Source organism: Phoenix dactylifera, chromosome 3 (genome assembly GCF_051530095.1).
Source record: "Phoenix dactylifera cultivar Ajwa chromosome 3, Ajwa_hap1_PhDact_Kaust_v1.1, whole genome shotgun sequence".
Taxonomy (NCBI): domain Eukaryota; kingdom Viridiplantae; phylum Streptophyta; class Magnoliopsida; order Arecales; family Arecaceae; genus Phoenix; species Phoenix dactylifera.
The window spans coordinates 33366700-33392117 of NC_143192.1; the positions used below are offsets into that span (position 1 = coordinate 33366700).

General features: G+C 36.6%; 1 protein-coding gene across 8 annotated transcripts in view; it reads right to left on the reverse strand.

Moving 5' to 3' along the window:
• Positions 1–25418, reverse strand: part of LOC103716995 (uncharacterized) — a 54879-nt gene that overhangs the window by 28040 nt on the left and 1421 nt on the right. For 4 of the 8 annotated variants that reach the window (XR_015976224.2, XR_015976225.2, XR_015976223.2 and 1 more), the window contains exons 2-10: positions 19912–20079; positions 17205–17279; positions 16638–16716; positions 10855–10919; positions 10601–10690; positions 5332–5421; positions 5113–5199; positions 4801–4884; positions 1616–1735 (exon numbers count right to left, since the gene is read on the reverse strand). Coding sequence is in view for 5 of the 8 variants with exons in the window: in XM_017845175.5 (XP_017700664.4) it covers positions 1616–1735; positions 4801–4884; positions 5113–5199; positions 5332–5421; positions 10601–10690; positions 10855–10919; positions 16638–16716; positions 17205–17279; positions 19912–20079 (858 nt within the window). In the remaining 3 variants the exon portion in view is untranslated. Of the gene's footprint in view, positions 1–1615; positions 1736–4800; positions 4885–5112; positions 5200–5331; positions 5422–10600; positions 10691–10854; positions 10920–12580; positions 12676–16637; positions 16760–17204; positions 17280–19911; positions 20080–25418 lie in introns of those variants that run through there. The other 4 variants (XM_088718046.2, XM_039123661.3, XM_088718047.2 and 1 more) reach the window with 4 other exon arrangements.

The window sequence follows — 25418 nt, forward strand, 5'->3', positions numbered from 1 at the left end:
AGGAGTTCACAATGAAATGTCAAAAGGTCGACCGAGGGAAAAAAAGTGATGGGAAGTTGAATAAAGGATCTGGGATTGCTTGGGCATGTGCAGTAAAAGACAACTTGAAACAACATATCTTAGACAGATTGCAAAGGAAAAGGCAGATTCATTGGATATATCTAAAGGCAACATTAGAGTTACAGTGCTTACCCTAATTAAATGCCCTAAGAGATGTTTGAATTTGTATGGTATGCCATTTGGAGATCATATTGTACAATTTGGCAAATAAATTTTGCCCAACAAATAAATGGGGTTCCATATATCAAACCTTGACTTATTTGTCTTTCTATGGAATGTGGATGCTTTCTACATCTGTAGAAACTTAGAAGGGTTGCTCCCTGGTTCTGTGAACTTAAATTGCATAATTAATATCGCAGTTCCTCCTACCCACCAACTAGCATTCAGATTTCAGAGCAAGGACTACAGAACCATCCTGAACCGCCAGTATTGGGGTTTACCATACCATACCAATGCCAAATCAGGGCAATTCTTAGGTCCAGTTCGGCATATGGGCCAAACCAGTCCAAACCATGCATAACCGCACCCATACCACCTATTACCAAACCCGTACCATCCAATTTAGAGCAATACCATGGCTGGGAGTGAGAGAAAGGAGTCACGATCCTGTGTTGGTACAAAGTGCATATCATACCTACTGACCACACTGCACTGCACCAGCGAGGCGCCGATACGATACCTATACCAGTTTTGCAGACCTTGTTTAAGAGTTCCATGGGAGGCCACTCTCTAATTCATAGTTTCCTTACCAAGAATCTAGAAACAATTTGGAGAGATCAAGCTAAGAGCTGGTCAAGCATTGCTCAAACTAAGATGAATCACTTGGACCCATTAAACCAACTTTGTAAAGATAGGGCATAAAGGTTGAAATTTAAACTCCCATAATAAGAACAAACACATAAATCAAGGAAATAGGGAGAATACGAAATAAAAGAACATTCCTTCACATTATTTTAGCATTTTTTTCTTTCATTTATTAAAAGAAATTAATCTATGCAAGGATTACCTACCTCGCTTCAATGTTAGGTTGCATCAATTATGCAAGGAAACACAAAGCATGGCAACAAGCAGCTGACGAAATGAGTACTCTAATAGGGTATGAGAGTTACAACTAACATAATCAGAAGAAAGTGACAAGCTTCATAAATTCAAGGAATTGGGAAAGGTAAGTGATTTTTGTGAATATAATCAAGTGATTGACATGGCAGTGCCTTAAAATGTACATGGCTTGGCAGATTCCTAATGTCAAATTCTACACATTAATAATTTAATGATCACAACACATAAAAAATGAATCATGATTAAGAATTTAGCACTAAGTTTGATTTACAAAAGCCCATTGAGCACCAGAAGAGGCAGAACATTGCATCCTCAGGGACTTTAATATAATGCCCCAATAAATCAGAGGTTTAATTAAGATCCTAAAATAGAACACCTAGTTTAAATACCTCATATTTTCTCTCATACATATATACAAGAAAATGAGCATCCAAAAATGATTAATGAACTTTAATGGTAAAAATTGTAAAACAAGAACGAGTCAAAACCAAATTACCTCTTGTACCACATCTTTCAGTACAGAATGTGTTCTGGAGAGAACTTCTTGCATATAAAAACTCTGTATTTTTTCAGCAAGCCCAGCAACATCCCCCATCAATGCATAAGCATCAACTGCCTACATAGAATTATATTTTCAAGATTTCAAACAAAAATAAATGATACATAACTCTTGTGGTACACTGGAAAATTCGGATGAGTGACAAAGATCAAAGTATTGTTGATGTAGGAATAGTAGCAGAGACCCACATAAAAGCCAGAATGCATTATGGAGCACCATCAATACCAATGATTGTTACATCTGGATTTATAGGTCAAAGGACATGTGTTTCTTTCAATATTTACAAACTTGCAAATATTGTGATTTTGAAACATAAAATGAAGCATCACCAAATTACAATCATAATCATAGCAATGTACTTGGACTCTCTATGAAATTTCAAACACAACATCTGGAAGTAAGGACTTGTGCAAATAGCGAAATATGGCCTTTCTCCTATAAAGCTCCTCCTTTTGGTGTCTGCATAATTGAGCATCCTTGGGCATATAATATGATAGAGGATCAACCAAGGTTTTAAATTCCATGAGATGGGGTTGTCCCAGTTTTGCCTATGGAATAGGACGCACCGCTGTCCTGCCTCGTCCTAACACTTGGGACAAGGGATGTCCCAGGACATGCCGATCGGGATGCTAGGACAACGGTAGGCTAGCCCTATCCCGACACTCAGGACGATACCCCATCCCAGTGTCCCACAGGCATCCCGCCAGGATTTGAGACCATGGGATCAACTACCACCACCAACTTATCTATCAGACTAAGAGAAGATTGCATCCACTTGAAATAGAACTCCATTATGTAACGTGCATCATTACAAGAGTGCTAAGACATCACAACTACATAAAGAATTTTTGAACTAACATGCAGTTACAATGATCTACACGCTCGAACAAAAACAAAATACAGGATTCTTCCTAATTTTTTTGTATCCAACAATATTGTAGTGAATTATTCATATTTCATATTATTATAAACTTATTTTGTCCATCAAGTGGTCTAACTAATACATATGGTAAAGGTGCTGCTGTGATTTTTTTTTGTTGTGGAACACAATGGATCAAATATGCATCAGCATACTGTCCATAGTTAGAAGCAACCATGCTTACCATACAATTTACTGGTCGTAGTGTTTCAGAGAATCTTGTTTTCCTTATCATATCTTTACATCTATATATAAATATTAATCTAAATATTTACAGTATGCAATAGTACTCATTGATTTTATATGTAATCATTCAAATTCAAGCATATTAATATGGTTCTGCATGCTTACAAAAAAAAAAAGCCAAAGAAAGGGATGGCACATTGTCTTAAAAGCCGCTATGCTCTGGAAAGTATATATACAGTTCCTACATTATTAAAAACAAACCAAGTCTGTTATTACTCTCTTGAAAGACAGGAATGCGTTTTAAATGCATTCATTGAACAAATCCTATCTCAAATATCATAGACATACAATGGGCATTACGCACTGCATACAGATATATAAATGCTCTAAAGGAAAAATGAGTGCTTCTCAAAGTGATCAGTCCAAAATATTAGTGTCTCATTACATCCTATGCATCTAAAAGGTAAAAATAACAGTCACCAATTACCATATGCATTCATATTTAAACACATCATATCAGTTGAGGCTATCAGAGAACACATCCATGAAAAGCCCTGACTACGAGATGGAGCAGGCTGCAAAGAGACTAAAGGTAATATATGTGATGTGAGAATCTATTGCATAATGCCAAAAAAAAAGGTAGGTGATGTTTGGGAGGTCTAAGGATGCCTGCGGTGGGAAAAGAAGGGGGTACGAGGGAATGATCATTGGAAACATGCAATCTTGCTACTGATAAGCAAAAGTATATAAATAGATGATTTTGACTGAATTAGTTAACTAAATTTATTTAAATGACAGTTAACTTATTTGTGGCCCTACTGGTAGGAGCAATGTGATACTTCTTAGAGTAACACTGCAGACCAAGAGTATACACTGAATATGATTTCATTTTATAAAAAAAACAGATTTTTTAAGTGCAGCCTTAATTTTAAGCAAATTTCATAAATGAGACAGGTAACTTGCCAAATCTCTGAACAGAAGGCTCTTGACACCCTGTCAATAAACTGAGTTGATGTTGTAGGTTGCTTTAACTAATACAGGACAGCAAAAGAAATCTATTTAAAGCTAGGTTGTCACATCATCAGCACCAAACTTGTCATGCAATTGCATATCTTTTTATTTTAAATCATAAGAAACTTATAGGGAGTTGAAGTCAATCCTTAGCTTAATTTGCCAATAGCAAGTAAAGATTTATTTATGAGTCAGTTGAATTCATTCATATAGAACTTTTGGTCTTAAGAACAACCTAAATTTGGGAATCCATTTATTCTATAATACAAGAAAGTAGTTTAGCCCCTTACATGTCCATTGCCACAGCGTCTTATCCTTGAATAAACTTCAATGCTGGGGGGAAATCTATTTTGCACTTTCATTTTGTTGCATTAATTTCTGAATATGATGGAAAACAACCACCAAAATGTACAATTCTTCAACTATTTCAAAATGCAAATATAGTCAACAGTTATAAAATAAGTCCTCGACAAGTTCAAAGTATTAACTCTTTTACACGACCGCAACTCAAATTACTAGCATTTTATATTGTTGTAGTCAAACGAAGCAAACTTACGATGACCAACCACCATGCAAATCCCAACCCCACATCTTATAATTTTCACCATTCTCACTTCTGCATCCTAATGTCAATTCAAAAAACATGGAGGAAGGAAATGAACAGTTAAAGAAAGAGTAGTAACTACAGTTCTTACAAATAAAGAAAGAAGACATTGAAATGAAAGAGATATGTGGCCTTCATTAAAGAAACATAATACAACAAGTTGCTCCTAACAAATGATAAGATGAATCAAACTTCCTTCAAGGTGAAGTGTAAGGGAAACCATATGTTCAGCTTTACTCTACATAAGTTAAATAGGTGATAAAAGGTCAACACAAAAGCAGCTAGAAGGGTCGTAAATATTATACATATCATAGAATAAAATCGAACCTCAACATTTTAGATGCAGCACCCATTCAAACAAAAGAATAATAAGTTTCTTTGCCAACAGATGAGAATACTAACAGTTATGTAGCTTTCCTCCTTGAACATCTGGCAAACTCCTAGTAAGTGTGAATCTAGCTTTTGAATTGTCCTTCCTAACCAAGCCTACAGATATAATAAGATTAATAAGACAAACTATTATAATCTTATAGTAGAAAAAGAAAGATGGAATTAATATAAAAATAAGAAAAAAGAAAGTAATACCAAATTTAGTTTCCCAATTTAAAACAAAGAAAATGAAGATTTAGTTGTGTAGAGAGGAAAAGCACAGAAGTTGCTTAAGTCTTAGTAAATGTCTGGCAATGAATTCCTTCAATGAAGCAAAAAACTGACCTCAACACCGAGTCCCATTTCTTGAATAGCAGAAAGTTCTGAATAATTCTCCAAAACTTGCAAGTACTCTGGTAACAATTGAAACGCCTGTCATAAGAGGCGAATAAACCGCCAAGAGAATGAAAACAATTCCATCACAAAAACTGCCCCATTGCAAGAGCTGAGCATCTACAAAGCTTAAATAGAGCAAAGAAAGAAAGATATATATTGAAATCCTACCTGAAAGTAGTTTCCATTCTCAACTAGTGCTTCAAGTTCCATTTGCATGTCTAATGCACGACGAAGTTCTGTTAGAATCGGAAGCATGTCCTGCATTATGCACGAATATATAGTTCACTTGGTCATACAACTCCAAATATTAACCATACATCATGTCACCCCTTATATTTAATCACTATCAACTATTTTAGGCAGGCCTAAACCAAATTAAAGCATAAGATGCAGACCCCTACATCAGATGCCATGTCAGTAAACAGCTTATGATCTCCTTCTTGAGTATATGACATACATAACCATATAAAGAGTTGAGAAAATAACTTGGATAAGTGATCTTGCAATTTGAAGTTTATTAATGAGCACATAGCGCAATTAGTTGGCATATCAAAAAGTCATAAGAAAAATCAAAACAAAAACTACCTTAAGCACTTTAGAAAGCAAAATACTTGCGATAGGAGGGGAAAATAAGAATAGACATGGAGAAGAAAAAAAATGGCCATGCCAGTCCATAGAGGGAACAGGATAAATGGGTATAAATGAGTCATAAAACACAAGCATACACATGCATATGCACACATGCATGAATATATTCATGCATATACAAAAGTATATGCATATATTTGTGCATGCTTGCATGTACATGTTTTACTAAAAACAAGCCATATGCATTAAAGGGACCACAATTATCTAAGGTGCCTGGTCAAATAACTAGTAGACTATAATACCCAGCCTTAGTGAACTAGGCTTGGTCCATTTGACCGACCCAAAAGCATGCACAGCCCAACCAGAAAAAAAGGGGCAGAGCCCTCCCTATTTGACTTGGTGGAGTTGGACTCCTCCATTCCGATCTCACCAGAGGCTAGAAAACTTAAACTCCACTGGCTATGTAATAGCTCCCAACCTCTCTTCCACCCCACCAAAGAACCCAGCCCCCGATTGAAATTCATCGCCAGATTTCCCTCGGTCTTCTCCTTAAACGCTAGCTGCCACCACCACCGCAAGCCTTGCTGAAACCCAGGTAAGAACCTGGTATCCTTTAGCTGACCCTCCTCTCCTTCAAGAGCTCTTGGAAGCCCAATTTTGACTGGTGATCGACGAATTTCGACAAAAAGGGCGAAGCCAAGGTTCACCGTACCGGTACCGAACCCCGTACCGGTGCCGCACTAGCATATGCGTACCGAGTGTCGGTACGGTACGGTATGCGATACACTAGACGTACCGACACTGGCGTACCGATACCGGTATCCATCGGTACGGATACGGTACGTTCGGTACCGACCGGTACAGCATACCATGGGCGAAGCCCTATTTCTCTATTTCAGTAACCAATCGTTTTTCCTCTTTTTTTCGGCTGGTTTTGCCACCGACACTCGTCATCAAGGTCTACCTCCAGCCCTTACAGTAGCTTGAAGCCTTGGCCGAAGTTTTTGTCATCGGGATGCCATGAAATCCATGACTTAAAGGGTTGAAACCCCTATTTTGGTCGGTTGATGCGGTTGACTCGTTGCCAGCCACCTATGGTCACTGGCCGTCGTCCACATGGCCGATCATTGGTCCGATAATTTCTAGTTCCTCCCCAGCAACCACTATCTCCTCCTCTTCACTAGAGAGAAATTTCATTCTCTCCCCTTCTCTCTTTTCTCTTTTCGCTCTTATTTCTCTCTACCTAGACTTTCTCGCTCTGCTTTCTCTCTAGGATTGTTGGATTCGGTAAAAGACTCCTCTCAATGATTTTGGATCGACCCTGGTGAAGGATATCTTGATCCATGGTCGTCGAGTCGCATGCTAGCCCCCACCTTGGCCCTTGCCGGACATTGTTGGATTTGGCCACCCCCAATTTTTTTTGAACCATCTACACCCTAGTTCAACCATGATCAAATGAAATTCGCCCTGATTGGACCGATCGGGGTGTCTGGCACTCCCACTTGGTCAGCCCTGTGAAGCTATGGAGATTTAGAATTTTTATTTTTAGAATAATCATGATGAAATTTTGATGAGAATATAATTTCTTAAAATATTAGTCTCTAAGAGGATTTTTGAAATTGATTGGACCAACAATTTAGTTTCACACGCAAGTTAAGTGATGCTTCACTTTTTCTAGATTAATCGGCAAAATTATAAATTATTACTTTGATAACTTTTGAATCATAGTATTCATGATGCATGAATTTGATGAACAATATTTTGTTATTGAATATATTTTATTTTGGAATGTTATGAAGATGGATGATCTTGATATGGATTATGCTTGATCGATTTCAATACCACAATTTTTGGTATTTTTATTGAATTGAAACATAAAACCCTAAAATTATTTTGAATTTTCGACCTGACTATGTCATGCCAATGGCGGCTAATACATTGGCCCATGATTAAGCCTGAAGGTTAGTTGCAAGAAGATGCGCAACATACCGCAAGCAAATATGCAGTCCTGAAGGACTTTGCTGCAAGATACTGCACGGCACACCGCAAGAAGATACGCAGTATCATGACCCTGCCACAGAAAAATCTGGTTCGTAGCTCATGGTTGACGAGATAAACTTGATGTTTTGAAAGAATTTGGAATTATGAACAAAAATCGATTTAGGAAAAAATTGAATTTGGCATGCGCAATATTTTGATAATGTTACATATCTGGATTTGGTTTTGAATTAATGCATTCCAAATGCTTATTTTATGTAAATGATTATTTAATTTATTATATGATTAATCTAGATAAAGTGTTCATTGCTTACTGGGTTGTCTAGCTCATTATTCTATATTCTACTGTTTTACAGATTTGGAGAACTAGCTTGACTCGGGGATTCGTTATGGGAAAGCGACTAGAAACAGAATTCTAACATCTTTAGTTTAGATTAGAATTTTTATTAAAGTTTGACGCAAGACTTTAGAATATTGCTAGTTTTGTGTGATATTTAATTTTGATTTAGTTACTTAAATTAAAGTTTGAACGCTAATTATTTATATTTATTCTGTTGCTTGTTTATGATATCATGTTGAGATATCTTGCATGCTTGTGGAAAGAATTTTCTATGAGTATGCGGCGGTTGCTAAGATCCTCAGCTTGCAATCTCGGATCGGGAGTGTGACATGGTATCCTCACTAACAATCAACTCGATATATATTTTCATATACAGTTTGTCTTAACAATCAAAATAGATAACATGGTTAACAAGATGAAGTTTGAAAGAAATTTGATAGAACTCTCAATGTGGATTCTAATGCCCATACACCAAAATACACTACCTTCAGAAATACAATATCATGAGATCTCTTTCAAAGACTAAAAATGATACTGGATTCATCATGTATGTCCATTTAGCATTATTCAAGAGGAGTTCTCTGAATTACTATAACCGAATTTACCAAAATACTGATCTGAAGTTCTTGTGCTACAAAAAAATCTGTTTTACCCAAGGATTGCTGAACCGAGCCGTACTAGACAGTTCAACCCGAACTGAGCCAACCCAGTCTCCGACTGGATCGGTTCTCCAATAGAAAATGGTTCCTGCTCCCTAGGGACAGAAACCTGATTAGATGTGGTCGGAACCAACCGAAACCAGCCAGAACCAGACAGTTTCATCCGGTTCGAACCAGTACGGGTCTCAATACCAATTCGACAAACCTTGGTTTTACCACATCACTGAAACATAATAGAATTTGTCAGCAGGCATAATTTAACTCTTCTGTGTCATCTGACCCTACAAAAATTACAAATCAAATAGGTTTCCCACCAATAATTGCTAAGTCCCATTTGAAAACGAATTTCATTTGGAGACAACAGCAATCAAGAATAGCTGAAACATCTATTTCCATCAACAACGAGACGATTGAATACAGAAAGTTTAAGAAGGAAAAGGAAATGCTGATACATGGTTTCACTTGATGATAAAGGGAATATTATTTGAGCCAAAAAGGACAATAAACATTCTGATTATTTCTCTTTCTCATGCTTGGTGGGAATTAATGCAATCACAATTGCTCAGAAGAAATGTTATATTTACAATTTAATTTGATATTAATAAATTTAGCGGTAACCATTGTATAGCTCAAAATGATGGACAATAAAGAGGGCCGAAGAAAAGAAGTTAAATATGATAGGAACAAGAATGCCGAGATGGACGTGAGGTAAAACTAAGACGGATACAATGACTAATGAGTATAGTAGAGGTGCTAAAGGAGTTGCATTAATTAAAGAAGGGATGGAAAAACAACTGAAATGGCATGGGCACTTTAACACATATCAGAGGAGAAAATAGCAAGGAAAGGTGCCCTGATCTTTGCTGGAGTTCTGGTTATGGAGAAGTGGAGAAGACCTAAGCTAATATAGGTAAAAGTTGCAATAAAGAATATGTCAAGGCATGAAATAACATTATAGGAATCCTTAAATAGGAATAATTGGAAAGCGGAGATTCATAAAGCTGAGCCAAGCTTGACAATTATGGATATCATGCCACTAGAAAGGACTAACTAGTCAGAATATTAAAACAAGCATGAGTAGACTGGTGATGAGAAGCAAATTCAATTGGCATCATCATGTTCAACATAAATAAAAGAGCTCCATGAACATGGTTGCCGTTCCGGCCCGAACCAGACTGTACGGAGCGTACCATACCGGTTCGGTACCGGTATCCGGTACAGATGGCGTACCGACACTCGGTACACTGAAAAAACTTTGTACCATACCATACCGATACTATACTAGTGTGGCACTGGTACAGGATCCGGTACCGAGATGGCGAGCCTTGTCTATGAATATAATAGGAAAAAGTCAAGTTACACAAAAAGATCTAGTTATGATAAGGGAGACATAGGAAAACAAGGATTAAACCTGTGAGGGGCTTGAAAAGCCTGGCATTCTTTAAAGATTTAGCCCATAATAGGAAGTGTTGCGCAGTGAAGTTGAGTTCATATAGCGAATCATAAAAATGGAATAAGGTTTTCAGTACAATCCTATGTAAGTTAAGATATAAATGTACCTCAAAATAAGTCTTTGCAATAGCCGATGCTATGTTTCAAACATAAGGTAATCACGTGATGTCAAAGAAACTAGTAATAGGATTTGGCAGAATCCTATTACTAGTTATACATAAGTTGCTTGTTGGGCATAATCCATATCAATTTGGTAGAATGTTGCGAATAAGTAATAGAAATAATACTTTGTAAAGCACTATACATAGAATTAACAAGCAAATAGTTAGAATTTTCGATGCTATCCAAGGAAAAAATAGTACCAAACAAAGCAATATGAAGATTGAGATCATATAGTTACCAATAGAGCTTGTTTCTTTTTTGAATGTGAGTTCACAACAAGATCCCTTGAAACCTCTTGCATCGACAAGGCTATATGTCTTCTCCCATTCTACAAGTTGGACCATGACAATTACATTGGAGGGGGTAACAGAAGGAGAATTAAATTATTCAAAATGTCAAAGCAAGAATGGTAAAAATGTATTTAATGATTGAGTCAGCACTTCTCCAGAATGTAATTCTCAGTGTTAAGAACATTATGCTAACTAACCATACCATGCAGATGACATTGGCAACTTTCAAATCTTGCTCCAACTCCATGACCAACTGCATCCCCTTCACTGACCATTAAAGAAACACATTATAATCAAATGTTACATTCAAAGTTGCATATTGAAAATCATAGTACATAATATAACTATAAAAAAAAATTGATGACATCAAATATGTAATAAAACTTGATGTTTAATTTAGGACTCGTTTGGTTCACGGAAAGAGGAGAAAAAGTGTGATCAACAGGAAAATAGAGAAATGACTTATGTTTGGTTAGAGTTTTCAAAGGAGAGAGATGGAGAAGTAGCTTGCCTATAGGAATAAGATTCTGATATTTCATGAAAAAGAAAAACCAATGTGGGGCATGGGAAAGTCCAATTCCCACCGGCTGAAAAATAAGATATTTTTTCCAAAAGTGCCCTTACGCTTTTAGATAGAATGGGGTAAGATCTTTTTTTTTATTAAAAGCATAACAAGTATTCTACACAACTTTCTCAGAAAAGTAGATGGTCAACCAAACATAAGCCACTTTGGTATGTGCCACTTTTCCATGGTCTATCAACAATGCAAAACCCACTTTCCTAGACATCATACACCAGGCATCAGCTTCCTAGGAAAAACACTCCAATGAGGGGAAATTCTTCAAGCGAACCAAATCGGTCCTTAAAGAAATGGAAATAAAAGTATGTTAAGTAAAATGAGTAAACATTCAAAAGTACCATTACAAAACTAAGATTCTAAAGAAAAATTACTTGAAGAGCATATTGAGGATGTGGCTTAATTATAGCAATTTTGTTGTTAAAAGGCTTAAGAAAAGCAGAAAATTACAAAGGCTTATTCGGCTTCTCAGAAAATAAAACAACATAATAGAGTTAAAAAATGGCCATCTCATGTTGATGGTTGAAGTAGATATAACTGTCAGTCATGGCTAATTTGGTTTGATGATGGTCTAGAAGTATCCTAGACAGCTGAGTTCTAGTTCATATGTAAGCAAGGAGAGAAATATCACATATTGTTGATATACAAGAATGGTGCTGGCATGCTGCATGCTGTATCCATACCAGACTACATAGCCGATGCAAGCAGTACCATACTATATCAGTAGCACTTAAAAGACTTGATACAGACCTTGTACCGGATGTCAGTACTAGGATATGTACCATACTGACACTCAGTCAGGGTGTACCAATTGGGTACTAGTAAAAGGTCCAATACAAAGATTGCAAACCTTGGTCAATCCATGCCAATGTCATATACCAATAAGGCATGGCACCATATATATCATGTCATGCCATACTTTCCAACCAGTCTTAGAAACATGATTTTAAGGGTTCTTGAATATGATGAACAATGAGGATCATGGATTTGAATAGCCAACATGCAATTCTCAACTAGGACAAAGTTACATCACTCGTAACCTAGAAAGATATGGGATTTGAAATTGCAAGCATCAATAATTTGGCAAAAGTTCAAGAGGAATCCAAGAAAATTTGGATAACAAAAGTGGAAACTTAGAATTTTAACTTTTAAGATTAAGAGAATACAGATGAATAGAATAAATTAAGATAATTCTCAAGAAAATTCACGAATATGAAATGTCATGAGTAACAGTAATATGTCTTCAGAAAGCCGTATAATCAGATACTTCACTTACCTAGTGTAAACTTAAGAAAAAAATTTATAGAAAAACCAATAAACAGAGAAATTTTAATTTGATTGAAAAACATACCTCATGCACATGAAAGCCATCCCATGCACAGCCATACATCCAAATATACATGCAAATATATATATATATGCTTAATCTCTATGTACATTTATGAATATTCTGTATATCTGCATGTAAGTGTGCATTTACATATATTTGTATGCATGAGAATTTTTTTTCATGACTGGTGTTCTAATACACAAAAATACAACTATGTAATATTTAAAAATGTGTGCATCTAAAAGTATGTGCATGTGTCATATATCTGTACATGTACCAGCATATATTTCTGCATGAAAATTGTGCATATGAATGCATATGTACATATGCGTTCAAATGTATTCGTAATTTCATATGTAACATACATGCTTATATTATGCAGGTTTCACCATGAGTACGTGGTGTCTGCAAAGGGGGTGTGTGTATTTGTTTGTGTATGTATGTGAGAGAGAGAGAATCAATCTAGAATTCTTCATGAAGTAACTACTGTCAGTTACATGATAAGCCATTAGAATTTAGATGACAATGTATGGATCATGCTCTACACCATTTAAAGCACTTAAAAACCATATAATAATTTTCATTTGGAGTTTATTATTTAAACATCAGATGAAAATACAAATGAATATATTTTTATGTAAGGTAAATTAATTGTTATAAAGTTCGTTTACAAGAATCCAAGAATTTCCAACCATACATGTTTTGGTGGCCCATCATGTAGAATTTTAACCTATCACGATCTGTACCATTCGTTTAATGACTACTTGATCCAAAGTAAAAAAACCTCTTAACATTTAACTCTGACTTTTAGGCATTTTAAATGTTGTGAATCATGAACAACTCTGAGGACCCTATATCTTAATAGCTCAAATATAACTTGCAGTTACAGGATTTAGACTCAAATTGTATTAATAGAATTCTAGCTCATATATTATTTTCTACATGTATGAGTGTGTGTCGTCAAATTAAAAAAAATAGCTACTAGCAGGATTAAAGCCCTAATCCAATTAATACATTACAATGATAGACACTTTAATTTGAGGATCCACACATACAAAAAATACTTAGGAGCTTTTTGGCCTGTGCATCAAATAGGCACAAAAAGGATGCAAGCTTAGTGTGGTAATGTATACTATATGCTATATAAATAAAAAATTTGATTCATCAACCATGCCAAATATATAAAGATATCAATATTTAGAAACACGGAGAATATACTAGATTCAAAAGTATAAAGATATATGTGCTATTGTACAGACAAGAAGGATTAGATTCAAAGAGCATGTTAATTTGGTGGTGATATAGAAGTTGTCTTCTTTTTATTAGGTTCACTCTATTGTGAGTTGTGACACTCTAATGCTATCAAATAATAAAGTGCATTATTGAAGAAAAGGAATGATACTACATAATTAAAAATGTATTCATCAATTTCTAAAGCAGCAAAATAAAGATACTTGCGCAAAACAATAGAAAAAACAGTATGATTATAAGCATTATAATAACATACGTACATACAAAGGACCAGATATGTGCTCGCATGCATACACATCCTATTCGTAAATATATTTCTGCTTCATTTATACCTACGTCGTGTATCATACTTATGCACACACATCCCATTTTCGAATATACTTCTTCATTTATATCTCAAGCCATGTATTCTACTTGTGTATCTAAAAAGGTTAGTTTGCCCATCATCTAAAAGTGCTAAAAGAACATGTGCATAACAAAATGTGAAATTTTATAAAGTATATTTTATGCACTGATAACTTATATTTTTAAGTATTAATATGAATTTGGAAAAAAATCTTTTGATAATTCTTCCAAAAATAGTTCAAATTATGCCTCCAACCGACCTAATAACAATACGAATTGGGACATTTCCATGCTTTCTAGAAGCATAGTTTCCAATGAATATGTTTTTTCTTTCTTTCATATTTTCTTTTCTAAGATACCTTCTATTAGATCTTATTGCGTACAAATTCCTATGCAATTTTTTTATAGTTATATCAAGTAGTCAGAAAGAGTTATTTGAAACTTGTTTCATAAACATTTTGAGGGTTAATGAATGCCTCAAGAACCACCAAGCATCGATTAGATTATAGGAGCAGCTTTAGCTAAGCATGTAATTCACATGGAAAAAAAGGGTGGCACAGTCTACATTGTGTTACATTGATGATTACATAGTTTGCTGGTTATGATTAAGCTATAGTCCTTTGAAGCAGAATGCTTGAAGAATTTAATATATATGAAGGATCGTTGTGCCAATACCAGAGCATGTACCAGTTGGCCAGTGGCAAGGTGTGGTACGCCCCATGTTGTTTCATGTCGGGCCTGTACTGACCCAGCAGAGAGAACGGGGGAGAAGGAGAATGGGAAAGAGAAAAAGAGAGAAAGGAAAAAGAAAGGAAGACCAGCGAAGGCCAGCAGAGCACAGCCCGACACAGCAGAGAGGGTGGGAAGAGAAAGAACAGGAGAGAGAAAAAGAGAGAGGGGGGAAGGGAGGGAGAGGGAAGGAGAGAGATGGTGGGTGGCGGACAGCCGCCGAAGAGCCTCGAAGGGCCAAAAGAGGGGCTCTGTCAGACATGCCCCCCTTTTTTTTATTTTGAAAATTTTTTAAGTGAAGTCAGCAACTTTTTTTTCTCTTTTCTTCTCTTGCTTGCTCTCTCTCCCTCTCCTTTGTCGGTTTCTCATTTTGAATGCTAGAACCGTCCCGGTCCGCCGTCGGTACGGCTCCATATGCTCCGAACTAGACGGTTCGGAATGGTTTCGCATTCCTTGATACACATAGATCCCTCTTTTCTTTCCATACTCTTTAAAACTTCTCAAGCACACAATGCTGCCCCACGCTTAAAACCTCCACTCTTTAACCACCCCACATCCCTAATCACACCCCTAAAGCATCTCTTACAAACCCTAACTCAAATACACTTTTTTATGCATTTCTTTTTCAACACGCCCCCCTCCAAAGAAAAACCTACGCACCCCCAAACTATTCTTATATCACTTTTAATAATTTGACTCCATCAAAAAGAAAACAAAAGAGAGAAATGTCACACCCATCCTCCATCTCTAGTTCCATAAAGAAACCCCCCATTGATTACCAGCCCCGTCCACTCCATCTCTTGCATATGTTGTAAGGTAGAGATTCAGATCCCGGCTTGGCTTGGTGACAGCAATACACATATCTTATATATGGGAACAACATTAACAAAACAAATCAATTTTCTTCCTATCTCCTTTAATATAAAAAGGAAAGCATTCAAAAGATATGCAAAAATATTTCTCTAGTGAGTCAAGGCTGCGTTGTGAAAAATCATAGATGCAATATACATACAGAGTGGGAGTGCACATCTATGTGTGTGTATATTAATTTAAAATCGTAAAGATTTTTTGTTTTTTGGATCATGTAATTATCATGCCAAAGTTCACACTTCACAGCAATTAGTTGGACAAATTTAATTCGCTTTAGCAGCACCGAAGCTTACCCCAAGACTGAGGAACCAGCATCATGAATAGTGTGGCACTTTACTGTTAATCAGAAAGTCCTAGAAATTTCAAATCGATATTTATCTGATAACTATTGAAAAGATGCATAGTCTGCAAAATGGATTCATCTTTTAGCTTTGCATTCTTTCAATCCAGACAAAATTCTTATTCAAGATCAACTACAAATCTGACAAAGATACAAACTCCAGGATTTACTTGGTTCACATAAAGCTGCATAATATCATGTAGGGAATAAATCAGAATATCAAATAAACTGATCCAGGAATAACCACCATACAACACTTATTAATACAAGAAAAAGGATTCTCTACGAATAAAATATATACTACATAAGATAATCAACGTTCAAGAATCTGCAATGCACATTAAATGTATACATTTGGTGCTTACATCACAATAAAATAAAACAAACTAATTAAGTGATAATGTGACTTTATTTTGCAGAAAATATTCCTCTGAAGGTGGGTCTTTTGCAACTGAAACATGAAAATCGCATAAACAGGCACTCACTTAATCAGATTAATCAGATACTTAATTCTTGGCTCTAGCTTCCAGATTAGAAACATACCCATCTCTTCATGGTGCTCCATAACATGTTGTGACAACTGTTCTGCTATCCTATCGAGCTGGGCCAATCGAAGAGTAGACTGTAGAAAGTAACAAATGACTGATCTTGTACAATGAAAGCATCTTCAGAAATGTTGAAAAATAGGACTTTAGCAAATATAATGAATGCTTGGTTCTTCGTAACCATGTTACGTATAAAAGAACAACAAAAAACATTAGAATATGAGGAAAAAAAAAAAGAAAAATGCCAAAGGAAGATGAGGTGCATGCTTCACTACTTAAACAACCACCTTATATATCATGATAACATATTCAACTGAATCTACAAGGATAATGACACAATGTCAACCGAGACAGAAGTGTCTCTTTTTGAAGAAAAACCTAAAGTAGTACTTTAACTCTCTGACAGGGAAATCAAAGGGATCCTATACAATAAAGGTCAGATATCAACAAAGTGCCATCTACATCATGGAGAATTGATGGGCAAGTAACAACAGTAACCCCATATAGATGAATGAAAAATAAGGTTGAAGTGTGAGCATTCAACTTAATATGTCTATATTCTAACCTTCTGATCAAAATAAGTAACATCGTTTTCTTCAGATGGAATATTTTCCAGAATATGCCTCACTGGATCAAAATCCTGCAAGCAGATGATTATGAGAATTGACTTTAAAAAATTGTGTGGTGGTAACACAAATAGCAACTTCGTCGAGGTAATGTCTTTCCTTATATAACAAAACAATGAAATATCATACTGATGCATTACACAAAGGCAGTGGTCACTAACAAAAGATTATAAAAATATCAAAAACCATATGGAGATATTGTGGTAGAAAGGACGAACCAATGTAACTCTTGTACAAGTACACAAAAACCTAACAAGCAGAATATTGAAAAGTTAAGTGCCTAAGCATAGGATTTCTTTAATTATCTTTGAAAAACAAAGTCAAGAATAAAAAGAAACATCAAGCACAAGAAAAGAAAAGAAAAAAAAGACCATATAACTATAATTTCACCTCACAGCAGGGTACCAGAAAACACAACCCTCAAAAAGGAGAATGACAAATTACAGAACTCTAAGAGTCAGCATCAGAAAATTATACAACTATGCTCATCCATCTCCCAACATGGATCCATATTTTCTTTAAGACACTAGAAATAATCCAATTCCACATATTTAATATGTTCTGTGGTTATTTATAAACGAAGAGTCAGTCAATCTCTTTATTCTCAATTTAATTCTCTTATTCTCAGGCTTTATCCAATAAATGCCTAAGTCCATACTGAAAGTTGGAATTTTCAAATGGCCATCTTTGTGTTCGTCTCTTTCCATCTACACTCTACCTTTCTATCTTTTGAACCAATTTTATTTTTCCTCTAACTAAACTAGTATTCTGCTGGCCATATCTCTGTATCTCAAGTTTGAATGCTGCTTCATACTAAATTCTAAGCAACGTATCTTTTGCCCATCAAACTATAAATTCTAGGTTAGTAAAGAAGTTAATATTCCCACTTTTATCTAATAAAGTAAGGTCCTCCACATCTTTCAGTCTATTATGTGGTGTCATGCCCCTCACCTTTTCTATGCTTAAATTTAGAATTAGGCCTGTGCCCTCATGCATCATCATCCCTGTTCTTGTAGCCAGCCATAGATATTAGAATGCTCACGCCAATAACCAATTCTGCAATTTCCATCAGGTACTTTCATTCTGATGGTACACAAGCATCTCTAACCTTAAAGCCTGGAACTTTTGACACAGTAAATTACCTCCATCATGATGACGTCTCACACACATTAAATAGGGTTATTGAGAGGTATCATCATTACATTCTCGAGACTATTCATGCACCTTTTAGTTGGGGCCCATGACTGACTTTCTGTAACCTAAAGATTAAAATTTATAAACTTTATCAACATTGCAACTAGATCTCCCTTTATCAATCTTAAAAGTACTTGTTTAATAAGTACTTAAATCATCTTTTGCTTTTAATGACCCTGGTACCCACAGGTGCCTATGCCTATCTAACAGAAAAACATTATAGGACATTTACAACAAAAAAGGGGACACATTTAACAAAAGAATGAAATCATGTAAGAGAATTCAGCAAAAGCAACAGAAGATTCTGTTAAGAATCTAGGGCGACCTATTTTGTCACATATAAATGTGTACACATCACCAGATCACACAAAACTAAAATTGAATGTTTGTGATTCACCACCAAAATTAAGATCATTCTAGGTGGATTGCAATCAAACATGGAGGTAAAATGGCGTAATTTACATTGACCAAAAAAGGATTGCACAAAAATGAAGGAAAAGCAAAAAGGAAAAGAAAATTATTTGCAAATGGAGATATAACGCTTAAATCTCCAACAGTTACAACTTACAAGCAAGAAAAAAGAAATCTTTTCAGCTACCTCTACAAATTAAAACATTGAACAAGCATTCTATAATTGCAGCGTGACGAAATACCAATACTAGATGGATCAAATTCCGCCATACCAGACTGCGTAACAGTACCATCAACTTACTATGTCCGTACATCCAATACGGGGCTGGTTCAATATACCGAAATTTGGAACACTCCCCATACTGCATACCGGTTTGGTATCGGTACAGTGCGGTTGATACGCACTGGTACCGACCGATACGGCAAACATGATGGATGGAGAATGTCAATATACAGCACCTCTTTTGTAACATTTATTGTAAACCCTTTCAAGCAGCATTGCATCAATTCCTTTGAAATCAACTACCTATATATCTTTTCAAATAGTTTAGTGGCTTTAATTTGAACATTCAACTTTTGCACAACACCTATTTTTCATTTTCACTCTCACTACCAAATCAAATTATTAATGTTTCCATTACCTTCTTGATCAGGTTTCTTTTCTCATTACCATATTTACATCAAAATCTACCATTTATCTTGCAATTGTACTAATTTCTATTTATCATTTCCCTGAAAACAATTAATGAGTATTTCTTTTAAAAACTTAGCCATCAAATGATGTGTTTTCAATAAATTTCTGACTATTAATGTTATTTAATGCAGATGCTTTGCTTCCCAGATTCTGTTCGCAAATCCACTTATCCATGCTCTCCCAATTTAAGCATATAAGCTCATCAAATACAAAAAAAGTTATATGGTCATGTTTGGGGGCAAAAAAGGAAGTGATCAAAATACAATATAAAGATCTAAAGTTAGCCTCCCTACAGTCTTTATTTAGAAATCAGATCATCTAGCAAAAATGGTTCGGAAAAGCAGAACCTCTTGATAGAAGTCTTCCTCAAGCTCTTCTATAACTAGATCTTGAGATCTACTGCTATAGATTGAAACCAATTCTCCAGAATTTGATGGAAGGATAGTCCTTTGATGTGGGGGAAGTCCAGCAAGGGCACGAGCAACAGCAGCAGCAGCTGCTGCCCGAGCTGGAACCTGCAGCAATGAATAAAAAGCACGCTAAGCAACTCAAATAACTATCTTGTGTATATCTCCAGCTTAGTTGAGAAAATGCATGTACTGAAGTTACAAGAAAATGTAAGTTAAATCAAGGAGGACAAGGAGGAGGAGGAGGAAGAGGAGGAGAGAGGGGGGGGGGGGGGGGGGCTAATAATATTTGGAGTAAAGTTAAGGAAAATACTAAAAGAAATTGAAAAGACCTAAATATACTAGAAGTAAGAAAACAAGTAGTAAGTATTTATTCCATTAATTTTTGTGTCACACGTACTAGTAGTATACACAACATAAGGTTCGCCGTCTCAGTACCGGAACCCATACGGGTACCATCCTATTACAATGTCATTACGTCCGGTATGGAGGCCGATTCAGCATACCAAGTATCGGTATGTCCTCTGTATCGCATATCGATTCAGTACCGATATGGTCATGGTACGGTCGGTACGCATCATGGTGGTTTTCATTCAACCCGCAGCTTTGGCCCCATGGTGAGTCCCCTGCTCACTTTGAATTTGCTTTCCTTCTTGCCTCCTCCCAATTGTGCCCTTACCACTATCCAATAGAAAGCCTAACTCCCATATGTGCTGTATGAATCGAATCAAAAGAGTGACATCTTCAATGGAGTTTCCTTATGTTATGAGTAAGCCCTTTGCATTCGTGAATTCTCTCTAGAAACATATTGAATATGAGAAAACCCCATAGAGAAAGCGCAGCTACTCTACCTCTAATCAAACATGAAACCCACTCATTGCTTCAAAATGGGCCGCCATGAGCGTGGAGTCAGGGGGCCGACCTCCTTTTGTTTAGCCTAAAGCACTAACAGCAAGCTGTAAGCCTGGCCCCTTGCCAAGAGACAAATATGATACATAATATATGTCATATATGTGTGGACATATGCGTGCGCATGAAGAACAAAGAAAATGTGGATATAGTTGAATGCTAAAATTTCTCTTTGCCAAAGAGATGATGCGAGTTCCGACCAGTATGGCAAGCCTTGCAACATAAAAGTAGAAAACTATGCAAATCACATTCCACGAAGCTCAGGACAACCAAGCCTTTAATAGTGCCCTTAAATCTCTTCCTTACTCAACTATGATCTCCCAAGACTTTCCTCCTGTTTCGTTTCCATCTGTCCATAACTTCCCACAAAGGAGGCACACCTTCAATAATGCTTTGTTCATCATCCTCACCTTGCTATCTATCAATCTCAGCCCTTTGATCTTGCTCAGCTTTCCCTCAAAAGAATCTTACATATCATCGCAGTTCCCAGCACACCAGACCAGAACATAAACAGTACACTTTGCCATATTATATGCAATTTTAACTCCTTCGACATCCATTTACTGTATGCAAAATTAAAAAGTCAGTAATCTAAATACTCACAATCAGCCCAGTAGAGTACTCATTTGATTACATGGCAATCCCCTCTCCTGAAGCTTCCTTTAAGGTAAATAATTTCCATGAAAGCCCCTCCAAACAGCAACCAAATGCTTCAGAATTTTCCACTCATACCATATGAATGAACTTCAATGAACCACCTCTTTGCTCATACCTTCAAGATATTCCTAACAAAGTGAGTGAAAACTAACCTTCATTCTCTATTTCCTAGAACAATCCATCTTTGGGAGGGGTTTGATGGTAGATGCACTCTCACCAAGTTTTAGACCCGGTTCATGGTCAATGAAGCTGAGAGAAGGACCTCTTAGGAACCATCCCATACAAAGATAGAGGCTTTGTCCATGATAGGCTCTTCCTTCTAAGGTTTTAAATCCCGTGGGATGAAGCTATCCCAATTTACCCATGGAACAGTATGCGCCACCATCCCGCCCTGTCCCAACAATTGGGACAGGGGATATCCCAAGACATGCCAATGGGGATGTTAGGACAATAGCGGAAAGACCCTGTCCTAACACTCAAGATGGGACCTCATCTCAGTGTCCCACGGGATATCCCACCGGGATTTGAGACATTGCTTCCTTCAACCATGATGCAATATCCCGTAATAATTAAAGTGATTTGCTAGCAACATTTCAGTCTGAACATTGTTTTCAAATGAAGGAGCCAACTCTCTGATAGTCTAAATCAAATATCACCTTTAAAATAATTTTTTTGAACCTGTTCAACCCATAGACGTGGTTCTTTGTTGCCAGATTCCAAAATTTTGAAAGCAGCCTACTCAATATTTATTATTCTTTTATTTACAAACCTACCTTTCAATTCAAAGAGCAACCCCCCCCCCCCCCCACACACACACACATTTAACAAGAATAACTCCATTTTGATATAGAAACTTGCTCATCTGATATCCATATAGCACTCATATTTTACAAACACAGATCTACCTGCCACTGATATAAAATGATAGAATCATGGTTTAATTAGCTTCACCAAGGTTGAACAACTCTTCTTGTCAAGCATCTTGATGAAAGAGGGACCCCGAAATAGTGTCCTATCCCAAATAAGAATCTCAAGTTCTTTGCCTATTCTATTACTAGTATATCCTAAAAACCAATTATGATTCAGCATCTATTTCCAAATAAGAATCTCAAGTTCTTTGCCTATTCTGTTACTAGTATATCCCAGCATCTATTTACTAAGTCTCAGCTTACTGCTTCATCTAAGCATCTAAAATTTCCTCCAAGCTATTTAAGGTTTTGCTGTCACCTTACACAAGAATCAAGACATCACAAGTGAATGTCAAAATACAAATTGCATAGCTATTCTGATGTTTCAGCACCATGAAGTAACCTTAATCAAGCTCATCTATTTTTGAAAAACACATTGCAACAGTGAAAAGGTTTAGGGTGATTGAGTCCTCCTATCCCCAACCACATTTAACATTGAAGAATTTCCCAACTACACAAGTTAGCATATTCGAAAAGAAGGTATCCCAATGCTTTCTAGTGCCCACGTGATCCATTATTATGGGAAATTCGTTTTCTTAGCATCTCCAGCATTGAATCCTTTGTCTACACTATCATAAGCCATACTAATATCCATCTTAAGACAGAAACTTGCCCTACCTTAATACCTTTTCTCCTCTTGATCTTCCAGATCATCTTGTAGATGAGAAAGACATTAGCATTTCTATTCCTTCCCACTATGAAAGCAGGTTTTCTTTGATTTTTCAACCCATCAGCACCCACTACATTATAAAAGTAAATTATGCCGTCATGTCCTATAGTTGTCCAGTCCATTTTTTCTTTTTGAGGCAGCATAGATTCTACCATAATATTGATCTTTCATCTTCAATTCCTCACCTTTACAGTTAGCTCTCTATTCTTTAAGAGATTCTCAAGACTAGCTCTAAGTAGTTCTGGTTGATGCCCTTAAGAAAGACATTCTCAAGTCTTCAGATTGCTAATAGGTATATACATCAGGTTTTCCCTGATTGGTTCCTGCCAAGCTTTGTTCATCATGTTCTTAACATCAGCATGCTCACTCTCGGCATTCAAGTATAAGTGTCCAGGCCTAAAATCAAGGGTGATTGGGTGAATGATATATTATACCGTTGGCACCTCTAGGATCAAATCCAGCCATCTTGGATCAACGAGGCTCTATCCTTTTAAGGTGTTAACTCCATTTCAAATATCAAGTCTCAACCTTTTGGAATTTTATCAGCATCCTCGACATCACCCAATCTCTATCAAGCATTCCATCCAGTTCCATTTCAAGCGAAAGGGATAGCATAGCAATGTCGAATTCACTATCACCTATTATCCACTCACCAACCTCCAAGAAATTCTCCTCAAATGCATCAAACTCCTTTGGCCACCCCTACTCTTTAATAAATTCGCTCTTCTGACCCACCATTTTTTCCTCCGATATCCATAAACCACTTGAATCTCCCTTTGAAGTCCAAGTCTAATGGTGACCCTTGTCAAAAGAGGGAGCAGCTGGGGGAGTGGACTTGGGTGTGGATACAATAAATTGGAATTGGATCTTTAGAAAGAAGGACAAGGAAATACTTCAGAAGCAGGTGAAAGGACAAGTCTTCAAAGTGTTTATGCTACCCTAGGTAGAAGTTTCTGCTTACTAAGAGTGACCTTTTCACCAAAATGCTAACATTCCCCAGTTGATATGAACTCCAAGGAATTTCTCCAATTAGCATGCTTCTTGACAGTCTTTTACTAAACTCTTGAAGCATTCCACGTCCACCATACTCACACAAATAGAGTGTCCCATTAATAAATGGACAAATAACAATATTTACTTGCTTGTTTCACGCTCAACTATCAAGCCCCTCCCATAAGTTCATATACCTACCTTAGCTTTTTGTCCCTCACCGGTTTTAGTAGAGAGATTCTCGTTACTTGGCGCCTATTGTCTTTGTCCTCCTTCCGCATTGGAGCATTGTTCCTTTCTTGCTCTCCCATAGGTCTCATGACCTCATGGAGCACCTCTTTAGCATCAAATACAGTACAAATACTCACAAAGGCAAGACTTGTACTATTTCAATTGGTTAATCTATAAACCTTGGTTTCCTAATAACACTTGAGAATACTTGATGATGTTTCTAGTACATGGGTGGAGACCATGGTATGAGAATCTCACCTAAATGGAGCAAACTTAGAAGGACCTTCTTTGATTTTGCATCATCTACCATCATCTATGAATCCAACACCCAACACGCCCCTTCCCTCACTAACACTTTTCCCCAATTCTTTTGCATAACACCCCCCCCCAACAAAGAATAAAATAAAACAAAATATATAAAAAAAACTCCAAAAACTTTATAAAGATGTTTATGACTGCAACAAAACACCTCCTTTGTCTTGGCAACCTTAAATAACCAAGTGCATTGCAGCCACATTCCCACTAAAGTTGCCTCCAAAATTGTTCAACTCCCTAAGCTTCTCCTCATCAAGGTAGCAGTTTTCCACTTATCAGTCACCTCAAGGGGAAAAAAGAAAAAAAAAGGAAAGGTAAACCTCAACGCCTACCTCCTTCCACCAAACAATAAAGATTCTTTGCAAGTATGGCACATTAGATTAACAAGACTATTTACAAGTTTTCTTCATCTAGGGGGGCACTGATCTACTTGTCCTCCCTCCACCCACCCCCACCCCCACCCCGAGCCTGACAAACTAGAAAATCCCCAAAACTTGAATGCGTCAGAGATGTTTCAATCCTCCAGCTGCTCAGGCTCTATTTTATGGCCATTACCATCCCCTCTTGTTAAATTGGATGAAGATGGGAAGAGACAAAATCCTGGCAAATCACCCTTCTTTTTCCCCTGAAACAGAACAGAAGGTTTGCTACCCTGCCCATTATTTGCTTGTTCAAAGAAACTAAAATGGCAACCCCTGCTCAAGTGT